The sequence below is a fragment of the Oncorhynchus clarkii genome, chromosome 31 (assembly GCF_045791955.1).
Source record: "Oncorhynchus clarkii lewisi isolate Uvic-CL-2024 chromosome 31, UVic_Ocla_1.0, whole genome shotgun sequence".
Classification (NCBI taxonomy): domain Eukaryota; kingdom Metazoa; phylum Chordata; class Actinopteri; order Salmoniformes; family Salmonidae; genus Oncorhynchus; species Oncorhynchus clarkii.
This window is the reverse complement of record NC_092177.1, coordinates 1,702,487-1,723,254: the sequence shown is the minus strand read 5'-3', so window position 1 is coordinate 1,723,254 and position 20,768 is coordinate 1,702,487. Positions and strand designations below refer to the sequence as shown.

General features: G+C 46.1%; 1 protein-coding gene across 1 annotated transcript; it reads right to left on the bottom strand.

Annotated features, from left to right (window-relative positions):
• Positions 1 to 3,819: 3,819 nt before the first annotated feature.
• LOC139390948 (L-proline trans-4-hydroxylase-like) lies at positions 3,820 to 12,451 on the bottom strand. The gene is made up of 8 exons (XM_071138379.1): positions 12,242 to 12,451; positions 12,080 to 12,156; positions 10,003 to 10,203; positions 8,236 to 8,533; positions 7,547 to 7,638; positions 7,019 to 7,158; positions 6,318 to 6,422; positions 3,820 to 5,825 (listed from the first exon to the last, which is right to left on the bottom strand). The coding sequence occupies exons 3-8, from the start codon at positions 10,130 to 10,132 to the stop codon at positions 5,742 to 5,744; spliced, it is 849 nt and encodes a 282-aa protein (XP_070994480.1). The 5' UTR covers positions 10,133 to 10,203; positions 12,080 to 12,156; positions 12,242 to 12,451; the 3' UTR covers positions 3,820 to 5,741.
• Positions 12,452 to 20,768: the final 8,317 nt, after the last annotated feature.

Here is a 20,768-nt window from a genome sequence, read left to right as displayed (position 1 = left end):
TGATGTCTTCTACCTTCTTGCCCTTTGTGCTGTCGCTCTACATTTCAAAGTGCTGAACAAATGGTTATATTGACTACGTCCGTCGTCGCTCGCTCATTAATGTCTTAATCGAAATTTCGGATTGCCTCTTATCCACTTGTCGTAGCCTTTTGCCATAGTTTGTACATCTCAATTGTCAGTAGAAACCACATTTGTTTAAGCAAGTCAGTCATATCTGCTATGTTTTTTTAAAAGGCAGTAAATGACTGAAGTGTCTGGCTGCCAGACAAGTCTTGTGGTGGATGAATCATAATTAGTTGGGTAACATAGATGATTAAGATGTCTTGTCTGCATAATATGCTTATGTGATATACGTGTTATTAGAATGTATACCTTCGGTCTCTGGTGTTGGCAGTTGCATTTCTTCCCTCCGCTGGGGCTCAGTCACCTGGGGGCTCAGTCACCTGGGGGCTCAGTCACCTGGGGCTCAGTCACCTGAATGTGTCTACCTATTCTTAAACCATGTGAAGGGTTGGCGGTGGCTAGGAAAAACTCCCTAGAAAGGCCAAAACCTAGGAAGAAACCTAGAGAACCAGGCTATGTGGGGTGGCCAGTCCTCTTCTGGCTGTGCCGGGTGGAGATTATAAACCTAGAGAGGAACCAGGCTATGAGGGGTGGCCAGTCCTCTTCTGGCTGTGCCGGGTGGAGATTATAACAGAACATGGCCAAGATGTTCAAATGTTCATAAATGACCAGCAAGGTCAAATAATAATAATCACATAATAATCACAGGCAGAACAGTTGAAACTGGAGCAGCAGCACGGCCATGTGGACTGGGGACAGCAAGGAGTCATCATGTCAGGTAGTCCTGAGGCATGGTCCTAGGGCTCAGGTCCTATGAGAGAGCGAAAGAAACAGAGAAAGAGAGAATTTGAGAGAGCATACTTAAATTCACACAGGACACCGGATAGGACAGGAGAAGTACTCCAGATATAACAAACTGACCCTAGCCTGACCCTAGCCCCCCGACACATAAACTACTGCAGCATAAATACTGAATGCTGAGACAGAAGGGGTCAGGAGAAACTGTGGCCCCATCCGAGGACACCCCCGGACAGGGCCAAACAGGCAGGATATAACCCCACCCACTTTGGCAAAGCACAGCCCCCACACCACTAGAGGGATATCTTCAACCACCAACTTACCATCCTGAGACAAGGCCGAGTATAGCCCACAAAGACCTCCGCCACGGCACAACCCAAGGGGGGGGCGCCAACCCAGACAGGAAGATCACATCAGTGACTCAACCCACTCAAGTGACGCACCCCTCCTAGGGACGGTATGAAAGAGCCCTAGTAAGCCAGTGACTCAGCCCCTGTAATAGGGTTAGAGGCAGAGAATCCCAGTGGAAAGAGGGGAACAGGCCAGGCAGAGACAGCAAGGGCGGTTCGTTGCTCCAGAGCCTTTCCGTTCACCTTTACACTCCTGGGCCAGACTACACTCAATCATATAGAGATATAGAGATATAGAGATGAGTCTTCAGTAAAGACTTAAAGGTTGAGACCGAGTCTGCGTCTCTCACATGGGTAGGCAGACCATTCCATAAAAATGGAGCTCTGTAGGAGAAAGCCCTGCCTCCACCTGTTTGCTTAGAAATTCTAGGGACAATTAGGAGGCCTGCGTCTTGTGACCGTAGCGTACGTGTAGGTATGTACGGCAGGACCAAATCGGAAAGATAGGTAGGAGCAAGCCCATGTACTGCTTTGTAGGTTAGCAGTAAAACCTTGAAATCAGCCCTAGCCTTGACAGGAAGCCAGTGTATGGAGGCTAGCACTGGAGTAATATGATCAAATGTTTTGGTTCTAGTCAGGATTCTAGCAGCCGTATTTAGCACTAACCATGTGTATGTAATACATAAAATGTGAATTGATTTGATGTGATTTGTCATGGAAAGAGTAAGTGTTATTAATATTTTGCACACTCAATGTATGTGATGTATTATCATTAACGGTTACATTTTATTGATAACATTTGCCTACATTAGGAACTCCCTTGGTGAAGTCCACAGGACTGAAAATTAGCAAATTCAACATACATGTCTCTATCACTATCACTGACACATACAGATCAGTGGTAACAATACAATTCACTGGAAAAGGCAATGCACACCGGGAAATTATACTCCAGGTGTGCCTTATTGGGGGCATGGCTTTCAAATTGTTATTTTTGGCCACCCGTGAGAGGCAGTGTTGTATCAGTTTAGCTGGATATGCTTGCGCTAATTTACATTTATAATGTCTGCTGCCGGTTCTGATGTCTTAAATGTTTACATAAGAGCATGTAGCAATAAAGACTTGTGAGTGTAGTTTGTAATGTCCTTAACTCAACATTGACCTTGTCAAGAAATACGGACCTCTTGATGTAGTGTTTAAAACTACTATATGAGGTGTTATTGTAGAACTCCATTGGGGTAAACAATAAACACTTCCTGGTGTTAAAACTACTATATGAGGTGTTATTACATAACACTGAAAGTGTTAATGCCCTAACACAGACAAAGTGTAACAGCATCAGCACTGAGTACAGTGTTAATTTAACACTCAAAAGTTTGGACCGTATAGACACTGGCCCAATTTTAAATGTAACACTGTTAGGGTTCATGTGAAATAGGCAAGTCAGTTAAGAACAAATTCTTAATTACAATGACGGTCTACACCGGCCAAACCCGGACGATGCTGGGCCAATTGTGTTCCGCCCTATGGGACTCCCAAACGTGCTAATATTGTACTGTCACTAAGTTTGATCATATTTATTTTAGTTATAAGAAATGTGAAAACTTTAGCAAGTCGTTTATCATTTGATTGTTACTATATTTAGAAATAATATCCATCATTTCAAGCCCTATTGCCCCAGTTTTGTTGAATCTGAAAAAATCTATGATTTTCATAATATTTGTACAATGTACATCAGCAATTTCTAACTATTTTAACCAGGAAGTGTCACCACTCCGACCGACGGTGGCTCCCCTTCCCGTTCGGGTGGCGCTCGGCGGTCGTCGTCACCGGCCTACTAGCTGCCACTGATTCTTTCCTACCCTCCTTATGTGTTTATTGAGTATACCTGTTTTGAGTTGGGTATAATTAGTGAGGCTTTATTAGTCAGCCGGCCCGCCTGGTTCTTTGTGCGGGATTGATTATTGTGACCTTCTGCTTTGTATGTAGAGGAGCGTGTTCCTGGTCGTATATTTTGGTTGTGAGCACCCTGTGTTGCGTTTTTTGGACATTAAATAGCACTACCTCGCACTCTCTGTTTCCTGCTTCTGACTCCACACCCACGACACCCGGAGCGTTACAGGAAGGGGATTTCCAGACCTTTCTAAAGCTACGCAGCATCACCCGTTATTGTTTGTAGCCTCCTCGTGAAAAATAATGATGTTTGGGAAGTTTATTTAGGTGGAAATCTACATTTTGCCCTTTCATTCAACTGGTTAAAATCCCAATCCCAGAATATTTTACAAATGAAACATAGTTTGATACAAAGTAAGGCCCACCAAGTTCCACAGAGAAAGATGCCAGTGTATAGTGAGATGGTTTATTCAACACGTAAATCACAATACGACACATGAAGAGGTAATATAGCATGAAGTCCCAGATACATTAGCTTACATGTTCATACAGCATTTAATTAGTCCTCCATTCACATTTTATACATGTAATTATTATCATTATCAATGCACTAAAATAACAGGTCAGCTCAGGTCACCTTCAGAGTGGCTCGCCTTTTTGTTCACTCTACAGAAACAGGAGATGGACTCCTGCCCTATGGGCCGTTCTGGTCCACTCTACAGAAACAGGAGATGGACTCCTGCCCTACGGGCCGTTCTGGTTCACTCTACAGAAACAGGAGATGGACTCCTGCCCTATGGGCCGTTCTGGTCCACTCTACAGAAACAGGAGATGGACTCCTGCCCTATGGGCCATTCTGGTTCACTCTACAGAAACAAGAGATGGACTCCTGCCCTACAGGCCGTTCTGGTTCACTCTACAGAAACAGGAGATGGACTCCTGCCCTATGGGCCGTTCTGGTTCACTCTACAGAAACAGGAGATGGACTCCTGCCCTACAGGCCGTTCTGGTTCACTCTACAGAAACAGGAGATGGACTCCTGCCCTATGGGCCGTTCTGGTTCACTCTACAGAAACAAGAGATGGACTCCTGCCCTACAGGCCGTTCTGGTTCACTCTACAGAAACAGGAGATGGACTCCTGCCCTATGGGCCGTTCTGGTTCACTCTACAGAAACAGGAGATGGACTCCTGCCCTACGGGCCGTTCTGGTTCACTCTACAGAAACAGGAGATGGACTCCTGCCCTATGGGCCGTTCTGGTTCACTCTACAGAAACAAGAGATAGACTCCTGCCCTATGGGCCGTTCTGGTCCACTCTACAGAAACAGGAGATGGACTCCTGCCCTATGGGCCGTTCTGGTTCACTCTACAGAAACAGGAGATGGACTCCTGCCCTATGGGCTGTTCTGGTCCACTCTACAGAAACAGGAGATGGACTCCTGCCCTATGGGCCGTTCTGGTTCACTCTACAGAAACAGGAGATGGACTCCTGCCCTACGGGCCGTTCTGGTTCACTCTACAGAAACAGGAGATGGTCTCCTGCCCTATGGGCCGTTCTGGTTCACTCTACAGAAACAGGAGATAGACTCAAGTCCAACCCAGTCCAACCCAGCCCGACCCAGTCCAACCCAGATACTGTGAGCTCCACCGGTATTGGGACAGTGACACATGCTGTACGGTTCTAAACACTTCTACATGGACGTTACCATGACGACATATAGTCCTGAATGAATAATGACGAGGGAGAAAGTAAAAAAAGTTAAATGCACACATCATACCCCGAAAACAGAGGTCAGCATTTTATATCATACCCCCAAGACATGCTAACCTCTCACCATTACAATAACAGGGGAGGTTAGCATTTTTGGAGAGTATGATGTTTTTGTCGGTAAGGTTCTCACTGATCATTAATCAAGATTCATTCAGGATTATCCGTAATCATGATAACATCCACGTTAATGTAGAAGTGTTTAGAAACATAGTCGATTCTAATCCTACATTATTTAACATTTCTATTCTAAAATAATCTGAAACTCAACCAAAACAAACAACAAATGCATCCAACACGTTTGTAGAGTCACAAGATTGATATAGTTAATGTGTGCTATGAACATGGGACCAAATACTAAACTTTTGACTACTTTAATACATAGAAGTTCATTTGTCCCAGTACTTTTGGTCTCCTAATATGGGGGGCTATGTACAAAAAGTGATTTTTAAACCGTTCATCCGATATCATCAAGGTGAACACAGCAGTAAGTCATCAAGGTGAACACAACAGTAAGTCATCAAGGTGAACACAACAGTAAGTCATCAAGGTGAACACAGCAGTAAGTCATCAAGGTGAACACAGCAGTAAGTCATCAAGGTGAACACAACAGTAAGTCATCAAGGTGAATACAGCAGTAAGTCATCAAGGTGAACACAACAGTAAGTCATCAAGGTGAATGCAGCAGTAAGTCATCAAGGTGAACACAGCAGTAAGTCATCAAGGTGAACACAGCAGTAAGTCATCAAGGTGAACACAGCAGTAAGTCATCAAGGTGAATACAGTATCATTAGGTTCCTCTAAGTATCAGACAGTAATACGGTAATGGTATCTCTATGGATATGGTTGTAGTTGTGCTGTAAGGCTCATCACAGCAAGGTGGAGAAGTGACTGAACTGGTCTGATCCACTGGCCATCACTGTAGCATGGAAACGCCTGGGACGGTCTGGGTCCTGCAGAGAGAGAGATTGAGAGAAACATAGGGTAGACACAGGTAGAGACATATCTAAAGTAGTTCTCACCTGTAAAGGGTAGAGACAGGTGGATACATATGTACAGTAGTTCTCACCTGTATAGGGTAGATACAGGTAGAGACATATCTACAGTAGTTCTCACCTGTAAAGGGTAGAGACAGATGGATACATATGTACAGTAGTTCTCACCTGTATAGGGTAGATACAGGTAGAGACATATCTACAGTAGTTCTCACCTGTATAGGGTAGATACAGGTAGAGACATATCTACAGTAGTTCTCACCTGTATAGGGTAGATACAGGTAGAGACATATCTACAGTAGTTCTCACCTGTATAGGGTAGATACAGGTAGAGACATATCTACAGTAGTTCTCACCTGTATAGGGTAGATACAGGTAGAGACATATCTACAGTAGTTCTCACCTGTATAGGGTAGATACAGGTAGAGACATATCTACAGTAGTTCTCACCTGTATAGGGTAGGCACAGGTAGGGACGTATCGGATCACGAAGCCACAGCGTCTCTTCTGGGATGTGTTGGGGTCACTGGCGTGGACCAGGAACCCATCATGGATCTGATTGGGTTAACCATCAACATCAAGTCACAATCCCAAATGGCACCTTAATTCTTATTGTTTGTACAGCACAATTAGTGAGAAACACAATATAGTTGCAGAAGAACAGAGAATAGAGTGTATTTCCCTGTAATACAGAATGTCTAGTAGGACCTGGGATGGGAAGCTCCCTGTAATACAGAATGCCCAGTAGGACCTGGGATGGGAAGCTCCCTGTAATACAGAATGTCCAGTAGGACTTGGTATGGGAAGCTCCCTGTAATACAGAATGCCCAGTAGGACTTGGTATGGGAAGCTCCCTGTAATACAGAATGTCCAGTAGAACTTGGGATGGGAAGCTCCCTGTAATACAGAATGTCTAGTAGGACCTGGGATGGGAAGCTCCCTGTAATACAGAATGCCCAGTAGGACTTGGGATGGGAAGCTCCCTGTAATACAGAATGTCCAGTAGAACTTGGGATGGGAAGCTCCCTGTAATACAGAATCCCCAGTAGGACTTGGTATGGGAAGCTCCCTGTAATACAGAATGTCTGTTTGCTGACATTTGTTGTTCTTAAAAAGACAAGAACCCCCAGTAGGGGGGCAGTGTGACTTACAGACATCTGCCCAGCCAGCAGGGGGCAGAGTAGAGCGCTATCCGTTTGCACCAGCTCCTCAGGGATCTCCTGGTTGACTGACAGCATGTTTCCGGGGCGGGAGGCGAGTTGGTGGGGCAGCATGCCAGAGCAGTGGCTTCCTGGAGGAGGAGGGGGAAGAGGGGAGGGGGAGAGGAGAGGAGAGGAGAGGAGAGGAGAGGAGAGGAGAGGAGAGGAGAGGAGAGGAGAGGAGAGGAGAGGAGAGGAGAGGAGAGGAGAGTGAACACTTTACTAACCACACAGACTCTAGTCTTCTGTTTGTCTATGAAAGGACATCTTATCACAGTCATTTACTGCAGTCATGTCATGCTAGAATGACAGAAAGAGGCTTTCAGAACATTAACTGTACCTGGCTAAATGCAGATAAATATTTTGAGGAGACATTTAAGTATTTATTTATCTAGTTGTGGCACCAATTAGAACTGAACTGGCCGTTTCTGGAAACTAAATGATTTGGTGAGTTTTAGGTGGTCAGGGGAGCTGCAATACCTGGGATGACCTTCAGGGCTCCGTTTTCTGCCAGTGAGTCGTCTAGAGCCAGCCACACCGACAGGACTGGACCCCCAGCTATTCCCCAGTACCTGGAGGAATCAGACAGCTGCTGAGTAAATACTTGTTATTACTCAAAACTTACTGTAGTAGTAGGAGTGGTGTAGCAGTAGTAATATTGTAGTACTACTGTAGTAGTTGTAGTGACAGTACTACAAGCAGTATTGGTAGCAGTAGTAGTACTGTAGTAGTAGGAGTGGGATTGTGATAGTTGTAGTAGTAGCAGTAGTAGTACTGTAGTAGTATAAGTAGTATTGTGATAGTAGTAGTAGTATTGTAGTAGTGTTGTGGTAGTAGTAGCTGTAGTATTGTAGTAGTAGTAGTTGTTGTATTGTAGTAGTAGGACTGGTGTAGTAGTAGTAATATTGTAGTAGTATTGTGGTAGTAGTAGCTGTAGTATTGTAGTTGTAGTAGTATTAGTAGTATTAGCAGTAGTGGTTGCAGTAGTGATGTAGTAGTTGTAATATTGTAGTACTACTGTAGTAGTTGTAGTAACAGTACTACAAGCAGTATTGGTAGCGGTAGTAGTACTCTAGTAGTATTTTACTATTTTTGAGATACTTGTAACTGACAGTAGTATTAGTATTGTAATAGTAATGTAGCTGTAGAAGTATTAGTGATGTACTCACCTCATATCCTGGTGCCAGGCCACGAAGGGCAGTCCAGTCTCACTCTGCTGGTCCTTCTCTGATGACCTCACTTCCTCCTCACTGGTCAGAGTGATGGCATCATTTCCTGCCTGTGTGGCTGTGGGGTGGGGTGTGGGGGTTGTTGGGTACTTGCAGATGAAGCGTGAGTCTAGCAGGATGACATCAGAGCCCAGGATGGACTGTACCACCTGTAGGATGTGGGGGTGTTTGGCCAGGCCCATCACCCAGGGGTACTGCAGGTGCACATTGTGGAGACTGTACTGGGTATACTCCTCACCTGAAGTCAGGTAGACACAGGTAGATATCAGTCAATACAGGTAGATATAATTCAATACAGGGAGATACAGATAGATATCATTCAATACAGGTAGGTATCATTCATTACAGGTAGACAAAGGTAGATATTATTCAATACAGATAGGTATCATTCAATACAGGTAGATATCATTCAATACAGGTAGATATCATTCAATACAGGTAGATATCATTCAAAACAGGTAGATATCATTCAATACAGGTAGATATCATTCAATACAGGTAGATATCATTCAATACAGGTAGATATCATTCAAAACAGGTAGATATCATTCAATACAGGTAGATATCATTCAATACAGGTAGATATCATTCAATAAAGGTAGATACATATAGATATCATTCAATACAGATAGATATAATTCAATACAGGTAGATATCATTCAATACAGATAGATATCATTCAATACAGGTAGACAGAGGTAGATCTGTTCAATACAGGTAGACAGAGTTAGATATGTTTAATACCGGCAGACAGAGTTAGATGTAATTCAATACAGATAGACAGAGTTAGATATGTTTAATACCGGCAGACAGAGTTAGATGTAATTCAATACAGATAGACAGAGGTAGATATGTTCAATATAGGTAGACAGAGGTAAAAATGTTCAATACAGGTAGACAGAGTTAGATATCATTCAATACAGGTGGACAGAGTTAGATATGTTCAATACAGGTAGACAGAGTTAGATGTAATTCAATACAGGTAGACAGAGGTAGATATGTTCAATACAGGTAGACAGAGTTAGATGTAATTCAATACAGATAGACAGAGTTAGATGTAATTCAATACAGATAGACAGAGTTAGATGTAATTCAATACAGATAGACAGAGTTAGATGTGATTCAATACAGATAGACAGAGTTAGATGTGATTCAATACAGGTAGACAGAGTTAGATGTAATTCAACACATGTAGAGACAGGTTGATATCATTCAATACAGGTAGATATCATTCAACACATGTAGAGACAGGCCGTTATCATTCAATACAGGTAGACACAGGTAGATATCATTACGTACATGTCGATACAGGTAGATATCATTCAATACAGGTAGACAGAGGTAGACATTATTACGTACATGTCGATACAGGTAGATATCATTCAATACAGGTAGACAGAGGTAGAAATTTTCAATACAGGTAGACGGAGTTAGATATGTTCAATACAGATAGACAAAGGTAGATATAATTCAATACAGATAGACAGATGAAGATATCGTTCAATAGATTCCATTTATAGGACATGTTTAACCATAAAAGGTTGAACAAACAAGGCTGTTAACCTTCTGTTCCTAGGCCATCATTGAAAATATGAACCTGCCTTGTTAAAGGTAAAATAAAATAAAAACATAATCATGGTGATATTACAGATGTATTGACCTCTAACCCTAACCCCCCCCCCCTCCTCCTCGTCCCCCTCCACTCACCAAACTCTCTCTCCAGGTGGTTGAAGGCCTGTCTGGCCTCCCTCAGCTCTGTGTCGTCTAGGACCGGTACAGCAGAGAGGAATCCCTGCTGGTTGTAACGTTCCTTCATCTGACACGTTGACACACTCATCTCTGGGTTGGCTGCTCTACACGCCAGTCCTGACTGTGTCAACTCCACTGGGTGAAGGCTGTTTTTATAACCTGGAAAGAGAGGGAGAACAGAGAGACAAAGGGAGTGTGTCTTTGAGTTGTGCCCAGGCCATAAACAGTCGTCCTAACATAGGTATTTCTGTTTATCTTCTTAAACCTCAGCTTCTCTCCCTCTCCCTCTCTCTCTCTCTCTCTCTCTCTCTCTCTCTCTCCCTCTCCCTCTCCCTCTCCCTCTCCCTCTCCCTGTCCCTGTCCCTCTCCCTGTCCCTCTCCCTCTCTCTCTCTCTCTCTCTCTCTCTCTCTCTCTCTCTCTCTCTTTCTCTCTTGCTCCCTCACTCTCTTTCTCCCTTCTCCCTCTGGTATTCCCGTCACATGTATTCTGGGTTGTTTATGGAGTCCGGCTGTACCGCTGTCAGAAGAGGTGCTGCTTGATCAGCTTTTTCAGCTTAATGGGAAAACCATATTCTGGTGGCTGAGTTAGTCACAACATGAGAGAGGGGGTCTCATGTTAACCAGAGCCCTAAGGGAATAGACAGGGGGTCTCATGTTAACCAGAGCCCTAAGGGAATAGACAGGGGGTCTCATGTTAACCAGAGCCCTAAGGGAATAGACAGGGGGTCTCATGTTAACCAGAGCCCTAAGGGAATAGACAAGGGATCTCGTGTTAACCAGAGCCCTAAGGGACTATTGGATGTTCTTATAGGCATTATAGTATTGCCAGCCTAATCTCGGGAGTCGATATGCTTGAAGTCATAAAGACCTCAATGCTTGAAGCACAGCGAAGAGCTGCTGGCAAATGCAGAAAAGTGCTGTTTGAATGAATGCTTACGAGCCTGCTGCTGCCTACCATATCCGGAAACTATAATTTCCAAAACAAAACGTTTATTCATTCAGTGAAATACGGAACCGTTCCGAGAGAGAGACAGAGAGAGAGAGAGATAGGTTAAAGCCGTTCCGTGTTTTATCTAACGGGTGGCATCCATCAGTCTAAATATTGCTGTTGCACAACCTTCACCTTTATGTCATAATTATGTACAATTCTGGCAAATTAATTATGGTCTTTGTCAGGAAGATGGTCTTCACACAGTTTGCAACGAGCCAGGCGGCCCAAACTGCTGCATATACCCCGACTCTGTCGCACAGAATGCAAGAGACGTGAAACAATTTCCCTTGTTAAAATAAATGTATGTTAGCAGGCAATATTAAATAAATATGCATGTTAAAAAATATATACTTGAGTATTGATTTTAAGAAAGGCGTTGATGTTTATGGCTAGGTACACATTGGTGCAACGAAAGTGCTTTTTTCGCGAATGTGCTTCTTAAATCACCCGTTTGGCGAAGTAGGCTGTGATTCGATGATAAATTAACAGGCACCGTATCGATTATACGCAATGCAGGACAAGCTAGATAAACTAGTAATAGCATCAACCATGTTTAGTTAACTAGTGATTATGTTAAGAATGATTGTTTTTTATAAGATAGCTTGCAACTTAGCTTGGCTCCTTGCTGACAGGTAGTCAGCCTGCCACGCAGTCTCTTCTTGGAGTTCAATCGGCCATAATCGGTGTCCAAAAATACCGATTACCGATTGTTATGAAAACTTGAAATTGGCCTTACACACACACAGAAACACACTGAAACACACACAAAAACAGAACAGAAACACCTTCTCTGCTCTGCACTGCCCTCAGTGTGAGTGACCTGTAATTGTCTGGTGTGTGTGTGTCCAGGTTCCAGTGTTTGTCAAGGAAGGTACATGTTATTACTGCAGTCATCATGGAATTACCTTCTCACCACAGTTAGGCAAGTTAAACAACCTGACTAGATATCTTTTAACATGTCCATATTTATGACAAGACATATTTATTGACGTTCCTCTGAAACTTATGGAGAGAAAAAACATTTTGATGAAAAGAGAATCTTACCTGAAGTGGGTCAGACTTGAAGAACCACTGTCCCCTGGTGTGATCTGTCCGAAAGCCTACCACTGCTCCTGTAAAGGCTGGAGAGAGAGAGAGAGAGAGTGAGAGGTTAAAGCCCATGAAAGCATACCAAAGTCTTAAATACTTATTTGCTCTCCTCCATACCTCTGTCTGCTTCTGCCGGAGTCTCAGATGTCTCCGTCTGTCTGGACGGTGGTCTGATGTGTGGATGATGGTCACAGCAGAGGCTCTGTAGGTCAGTATGAAACTGTGGTAGTAGAAGTCTTGGTGATGTGGAGTCCTCAACCTGTGTGATCTCTTATATATGGTCCTGCCAGGAGGGCTGAGCCGCAGGTGGAAACTACAGGTGTTAATCATCTAGAATGACAGTACAGGTGAAAGACTGAGCCGTGGTGACATTCCCTAGGTCATATTCATCATCATTCAGACACAGTTCATTAGGAGGAAGTACAAACTCTATGAATTTCCCCTCTCATCAGTTGACAGTAATCTGACAGTCTTAAGACACAATAAGGTGTGGAACGTACACAAACATACAGCCTACTTTCCTGTAGCTGGTACACAGAGCTGGATTCTGGATTCTCCTGCTATAGCCCCATCTGCTGGTCAGTGGATTTCAGAGCCAGACACTCATCTAAACACACCTCCTCACTTCATTATCACACGGTGATGCTCTGGGAGTCTGTGTGAAGTGAACTCAGTGTTGTAAGGGCAACGTGCAATGTTGGAAGAAAATTATTTTTATTCAAAGAGTAGGCTTCAGTGACTTTCATATTTAGAAGGAAGGGTTTTTGATAAATACCGACTCATTGTAGTGTTTCCCATCATCTCAATCTCAATTTATTATCATCTCAATTTATTCTGCTTCCTTCTCCTGAACTTGGTTCTTAGAAAAAGGGGCATTGTTAAGGTGACACATCCATGAATGAATGACATGTCCCTCTTACCTGGAAAATAAACAAAACACTGAATTTCCGCTCTCATCAGGTGAGTCATGTGACATACTTAAGACAGTAATGTGTAGAATAAACACAAGATGAATGCCATTCTAATACAATAAGGAGAGCTTTAAAAAGAGGAAGAGTTGAGACAAACACTCCATATTATCAAGGAAGCCTGTACAGGTGTAGAGTTTATCATGTAGCACCTCTCATCAGGTGACTGTCATGTGACATTCTAGAGTTCATCATGAGTCACCTCTCATCAGGTGACAGTTAGTCGGGGCGGCATGGTAGCCTAGTGGTTAGAGCGGTGGACTAGCAACCGGCCTTGTTAAAAGACGGTAAAATAAAATACAAAAATATGAGAGTTCATCATGAATCACCTCTCATCAGGTGAAAGACAGGGTCCCTCTACACACATCGACAACAACCTCCCTCGGAGCATCGTTACTCATCGCGCCACAAAACAACTACTTCAGGACTCAGACTGAGTGACGTCACCGAGTGAAACGCTATTAGCGCGAACCACCGCTAACTAGCTAGCCATTTCACATCGATTATACCTCTCATCAGGTGACAGTCATGTGACATTCTATAGTTCATCATGTGGCCCCTCTCATCCGGTGACAGTCATGTGACATTCTATAGTTCATCATGTGGCACCTCTCATCAGGTGACAGTCATGTGACATTCTAGAGTTCATCATGAGGCACCTCTCATCAGGTGACAGTCATGTGACATTCTTAAGACGCTGTAAGGTGTGGAACGTACACAGACACTTGGAAGCCCAAGTCCCAAACATATCCTTTCCGCCCCAAGCTGACCCCAATGGATACTAAACCTGACCCTGCTAGATGTGGCAGTCTGGTGTTGTAAAATGGTGCGCTGCCTAGGGGCTTAACCCTGTCCCAGCCATTAGCAACCTGTGGGTTACACAGGGAGCAGTGACATTCAACTGATAAAAACATCACAAAACTTTCTGACAGCTGTTATAAAAATTGAGCACACAGCCATGCAGTCTCCGTCACAGGATGACACCTTTCCAAAGAATCAGTTTGTCAAATGTCTGCCCTGCTTGAGCTGCCCAGGTCAATTGTCAGTGCTGTTATTGTGAAATGTAAACATCTCGGAGCAACAACGGCTCAGCGGCGAAGTGGTAGGCCACACAAGCTCACAGAACGGGAGTTCTGAGTGCTGAAGCGCGTAGTGCTTAAAAATCGTCTGTCTTCGGTAACACTCACTACGGAGTCCCAAACTGCCTCTGGAAGGAACGTCAGCACAAGAACTGTTCGTTTCTATGGCCAAGCAGCCACATACAAGCCTAAGACCGCCATGCGCAATGCGAAGCATCGGTTGGAATGGTGTAAAGCTCACCGTCATTGGAATCTGTAGCAGTGGAGACACAGTCTCTGGAGTGATGAATCACTCTTCATCATCTGGCAGACGAATCTGGGTTTCACAGATGCCAAGAGAATGCTACCTTCCCCAATGCAGAGTGCCAACTGTAAAGTTTGATGGAGGAGGAGCAATGGTATGTGGCTGTTTTTCATGGTTCAGGCTAGGCCTTTAGCTCCAGTGAAGGGAAATTTTAAAGCTACAGATTCTGGGCTTCCAATTTTGAGGCCACAGTTTGAGGAAGGCCCTTTCCTGTTTCATCATGACAATGCCCCTGTCCACAAAGTGAGGTCCGTACAGTATAGAGACAAAGTAGAATCACAATTCAACGGCTCAGACAGAAGAGGTATGTGGCAGGGTCTACAGTCAATCACGGATTACAAAAAGAAAACCAGCCCAGTCACGGACCAGGATGTCTTGCTCCCAGGCAGACTAAATAACTTTTTGCCCGCTTTGAGGACAATACAGTGCCTCTGACACGGCCCGCAACCAAAACATGCGGACTCTCCTTCACTGCAGCTGAGGTGAGTAAAACATTTAAACGTGTTAACCCTCGCAAGGCTGCAGGCCCAGACGGCATCCCCAGCCACGCCCTCAGAGCATGCGTGTGTTTACGGACATATTCAATCAATCCCTATCCCAGTCTGCTGTTCCCACATGCTTCAAGAGGGCCACCATTGTTCCTGTTCCCAAGAAAGCTAAGGTAACTGAGCTAAACGCACTCACTTCCGTCATCATGAAGTGCTTTGAGAGACTAGTCAAGGACCATATTACCTCCACCCTACCTGACACCCTAGACCCACTCCAATTTGCTTACCACCCAAATAGGTCCACAGACGATGCAATCTCAACCACACTGCACACTGCCCTAACCCATCTGGACAAGAGGAATACCTATGTGAGAATGCTGTTCATCGACTACAGCTCAGCATTTAACACCATAGTACCCTCCAAACTCGTCATCAAGCTTGAGACCCTGGGTCTCGACCCCGCCCTGTGCAACTGGGTACTGGACTTCCTGACGAGCCGCCCCCAGGTGCTAGGCAACAACATCTCCACCCCGCTGATCCTCAACACTGGGGCCCCACAAGGGTGCGTTCTGAGCCCTCTCCTGTACTCCCTGTTCACCCACGACTGCTTGGCCACGTACGCCTCCAACTCAATCATCAAGTTTGCGGACGACACAACAGTGGTAGGCTTGATTACCAACAACGACGAGACGGCCTACAGGGAGGAGGTGAGGGCCCTTGGAGTGTGGTGTCAGGAAAATAACCTCACACTCAACGTCAACAAAACTAAGGAGATGATTGTGGACTTCAGGAAACAGCAGAGGGAACACCCCCCTATCCACATCGATGGGACAGTAGTGGAGAGGGTTGTAAGATTTAAGTTCCTCGGCGTACACATCACAGACAAACTGAATTGGTCCACCCACACAGACAGCATCATGAAGAAGGCGCAGCAGCGGCTCGTCAACCTCAGGAGGCTGAAGAAATTTGGCTTGTCACCAAAAGCACTCACAAACTTCTACAGATGCACAATCGAGAGCATCCTGTCGGGCTGTATCACCGCCTGGTACGGCAACTGCTCTGCCCACAACCGTAAGGCTCTCCAGAGGATAGTGAGGTCTGCACAACGCATCACCGGGGGCAAACTACCTGCCCTCCAGGACTCCTACACCACCCGATGTCACAGGAAGGCCATAAAGATCATCAAGGACAACAACCACCCGAGCCACTGCCTGTTCACCCCGCTATCATCCAGAAGGCGAGGTCAGTACAGGTGCATCAAAGCTGGGACCGAGAGACTGAAAAACAGCTTCTATCTCAAGGCCATCAGACTGTTAAACAGCCACCACTAACATTGAGTGGCTGCTGCCAACACACTGACTCAACTCCAGCCACTTTAATAATGGGAATTGATGGGAATTGATGTAAAATATATCACTAGCCACTTTAAACAATGCTACTTAATATAATGTTTACATACCCTACATTATTTATCTCATATGTATACGTATATACTGTACTCTATATCATCTACTGCATCTTTATGTAATACATGTATCACTAGCCACTTTAAACTATGCCACTTTGTTTACATACTCATCTCATATGTATATACTGTACTCGATACCATCTACTGCATCTTGCCTATGCCGCTCTTTACCATCACTCATTCATATATCTTTATGTACATATTCTTTATCCCTTTACACTTGTGTGTATAAGGTAGTAGTTTTGGAATTGTTAGTTAGATTACTCGTTGGTTATTACTGCATTGTCGGAACTAGAAGCACAAGCATTTCGCTACCCTCGCATTAACATCTGCTAACCATGTGCATGTGACAAATACAATTTGATTTGATTTGATTTTAAATGGTTTATCGAGATCCGTGTGGAAGAACTTGACTGGCCTGCATAGAGCCCTGACCTCAACCCCACTGAACACCTGTGGGATTAACCCTTTAAACAACGCCCAAGATGTTGCAAGACAGTGCTGCTTGGCAGGCTCGTGTTTCGAAGGACGCATGACTCTGGAAATTCGCCTCTCCCGATAAAATGCTACTAGACCCCTGGTGGAGGGGGTTATATGCCAGTGGGATAGCCTCCACAATAAAACCCTGCTACTAGACCCCTGGTGGAGGGGGTTATATGCCAGTGGGATAGCCTCCACAATAAAGCCCTGCTACTAGACCTCTGGTGGAGGGGGTTATATGCCAGTGGGATAGCCTCCACAATAAAACCCTGCTACTAGACCCCTGGTGGAGGGGGTTATATGCCAGTGGGATAGCCTCCACAATAAAACCCTGCTACTAGACCCCTGGTGGAGGGGGTTATATGCCAGTGGGATAGCCTCCACAATAAAACCCTGCTACTAGACCCCTGGTGGAGGGGGTTATATGCCAGTGGGATAGCCTCCACAATAAAACCCTGCTACTAGACCCCTGGTGGAGGGGGTTATATGCCAGTGGGATAGCCTCCACAATAAAACCCTGCTACTAGACCCCTGGTGGAGGGGGTTATATGCCAGTGGGATAGCCTCCACAATAAAGCCCTGCTACTAGACCCCTGGTGGAGGGGGTTATATGCCAGTGGGATAGCCTCCACAATAAAACCCTGCTACTAGACCCCTGGTGGAGGGGGTTATATGCCAGTGGGATAGCCTCCACAATAAAGCCCTGCTACTAGACCCCTGGTGGAGGGGGTTATATGCCAGTGGGATAGCCTCCACAATAAAACCCTGCTACTAGACCCCTGGTAGAGGGGGTTATATGCCAGTGGGATAGCCTCCACAATAAAACCCTGCTGCTAGACCCCTGGTGGAGGGGGTTATATGCCAGTGGGATAGCCTCCACAATAAAACCCTGCTACTAGACCCCTGGTGGAGGGGGTTATATGCCAGTGGGATAGCCTCCACAATAAAGCCCTGCTACTAGACCCCTGGTGGAGGGGGTTATATGCCAGTGGGATAGCCTCCACAATAAAACCCTGCTGCTAGACCCCTGGTAGAGGGGGTTATATGCCAGTGGGATAGCCTCCACAATAAAGCCCTGCTACTAGACCCCTGGTAGAGGGGGTTATATGCCAGTGGGATAGCCTCCACAATAAAACCCTGCTACTAGACCCCAGGTGGAGGGGGTTATATGCCAGTGGGATAGCCTCCACAATAAAACCCTGCTACTAGACCCCTGGTGGAGGGGGTTATATGCCAGTGGGATAGCCTCCACAATAAAACCCTGCTACTAGACCCCTGGTGGAGGGGGTTATATGCCAGTGGGATAGCCTCCACAATAAAGCCCTGCTACTATACCCCTGGTGGAGGGGGTTATATGCCAGTGGGATAGCCTCCACAATAAAGCCCTGCTACTAGACCCCTGGTGGAGGGGGTTATATGCCAGTGGGATAGCCTCCACAATAAAGCCCTGCTACTAGACCCCTGGTGGAGGGGGTTATATGCCAGTGGGATAGCCTCCACCATAAAGCCCTGCTACTAGACCCCTGGTGGAGGGGGTTATATGCCAGTGGGATAGCCTCCACAATAAAACCCTGCTACTAGACCCCTGGTGGAGGGGGTTATATGCCAGTGGGATAGCCTCCACAATAAAACCCTGCTACTAGACCCCTGGTGGAGGGGGTTATATGCCAGTGGGATAGCCTCCACAATAAAACCCTGCTACTAGACCCCTGGTGGAGGGGGTTATATGCCAGTGGGATAGCCTCCACAATAAAACCCTGCTACTAGACCCCTGGTGGAGGGGGTTATATGCCAGTGGGATAGCCTCCACAATAAAGCCCTGCTACTAGACCCCTGGTGGAGGGGGTTATATGCCAGTGGGATAGCCTCCACAATAAAAACCTGCTACTAGACCCCTGGTGGAGGGGGTTATATGCCAGTGGGATAGCCTCCACAATAAAACCCTGCTACTAGACCCCTGGTGGAGGGGGTTATATGCCAGTGGGATAGCCTCCACAATAAAACCCTGCTACTAGACCCCTGGTGGAGGGGGTTACATGCCAGTGGGATAGCCTCCACAATAAAACCCTGCTACTAGACCCCTGGTGGAGGGGGTTATATGCCAGTGGGATAGCCTCCACAATAAAACCCTGCTGCTAGACCCCTGGTGGAGGGGGTTATATGCCAGTGGGATAGCCTCCACAATAAAACCCTGCTACTAGACCCCTGGTGGAGGGGGTTATATGCCAGTGGGATAGCCTCTACAATAAAGCCCTGCTACTAGACCCCTGGTGGAGGGGGTTATATGCCAGTGGGATAGCCTCCACAATAAAAGCCCTGCTACTAGACCCCTGGTGGAGGGGGTTATATGCCAGTGGGATAGCCTCCACAATAATAAAGCTACTAGACCCCTGGTGGAGGGGGTTATATGCCAGTGGGATAGCCTCCACAATAAAGCCCTGCTACTAGACCCCTGGTGGAGGGGGTTATATGCCAAGCCTAGCCCTGCTACTAGACCCCTGGTGGAGGGGGTTATATGCCAGTGGATAGATGCTACTAGACCCCTGGTGGAGGGGGTTATATGCCAGTGGGATAGCCTCCACAATAAAGCCCTGCTACTAGACCCCTGGTGGAGGGGGTTATATGCCAGTGGGATAGCCTCCACAATAAAGCCCTGCTACTAGACCCCTGGTGGAGGGGGTTATATGCCAGTGGGATAGCCTCCACAATAAAACCCTGCTACTAGACCCCTGGTGGAGGGGGTTATATGCCAGTGGGATAGCCTCCACAATAAAACCCTGCTACTAGACCCCTGGTGGAGGGGGTTATATGCCAGTGGGATAGCCTCCACAATAAAGCCCTGCTACTAGACCCCTGGTGGAGGGGGTTATATGCCAGTGGGATAGCCTCCACAATAAAACCCTGCTACTAGACCCCTGGTGGAGGGGGTTATATGCCAGTGGGATAGCCTCCACAATAAAGCCCTGCTACTAGACCCCTGGTGGAGGGGGTTATATGCCAGTGGGATAGCCTCCACAATAAAACCCTGCTACTAGACCCCTGGTGGACGGGGTTATATGCCAGTGGGATAGCCTCCACAATAAAACCCTGCTACTAGACCCCTGGTGGAGGGGGTTATATGCCAGTGGGATTTCCTCCACAATAAAACCCTGCTACTAGACCCCTGGTGGAGGGGGTTATATGCCAGTGGGATAGCCTCCACAATAAAACCCTGCTGCTAGACCCCCAGGGGGTTATATGCCAGTGGGATAGCCTCCACAATAAAACCCTGCTACTAGACCCCTGGTGGACGGGGTTATATGCCAGTGGGATAGCCTCCACAATAAAACCCTGCCTAGACCCCTGGTGGAGGGGGTTATATGGCCTCCACAATAAAACCCTGCTGCTAGACCCCTGGTAGAGGGGGTTATATGCCAGTGGGATAGCCTCCACAATAAAACCCTGCTACTAGGGGGTTATATGCCAGTGGGATAGCCTCCACAATAAAACCCTGCTACTAGACCCCTGGTGGAGGGGGTTATATGCCAGTGGGATAGCCTCCACAATAAAGCCCTGCTACTAGACCCCTGGTGGAGGGGGTTATATGCCAGTGGGATAGCCTCCACAATAAAACCCTGCTACTAGACCCCTGGTGGAGGGGGTTATATGCCAGTGGGATAGCCTCCACAATAAAGCCCTGCTACTAGACCCCTGGTGGAGGGGGTTATATGCCAGTGGCATAGCCTCCACAATAAAACCCTGCTGCTAGACCCCTGGTAGAGGGGGTTATATGCCAGTGGGATAGCCTCCACAATAAAACCCTGCTACTAGACCCCTGGTAGAGGGGGTTATATGCCAGTGGGATAGCCTCCACAATA

Bases quoted from the DNA above. Each gene is read 5' to 3' on its own strand.
- LOC139390948 (XM_071138379.1), bottom strand. From the start codon at position 10,132: ATGAGTGTGTCAACGTGTCAGATGAAGGAACGTTACAACCAGCAGGGA. The intron at 8,534-10,002 runs GTGAGTGGAGGG...ACCTGACTTCAG, and splicing joins CCACCTGGAGAGAGAGTTTG to GTGAGGAGTATACCCAGTAC. The intron at 7,639-8,235 runs GTGAGTACATCA...TGATTCCTCCAG, and splicing joins GCCTGGCACCAGGATATGAG to GTACTGGGGAATAGCTGGGG.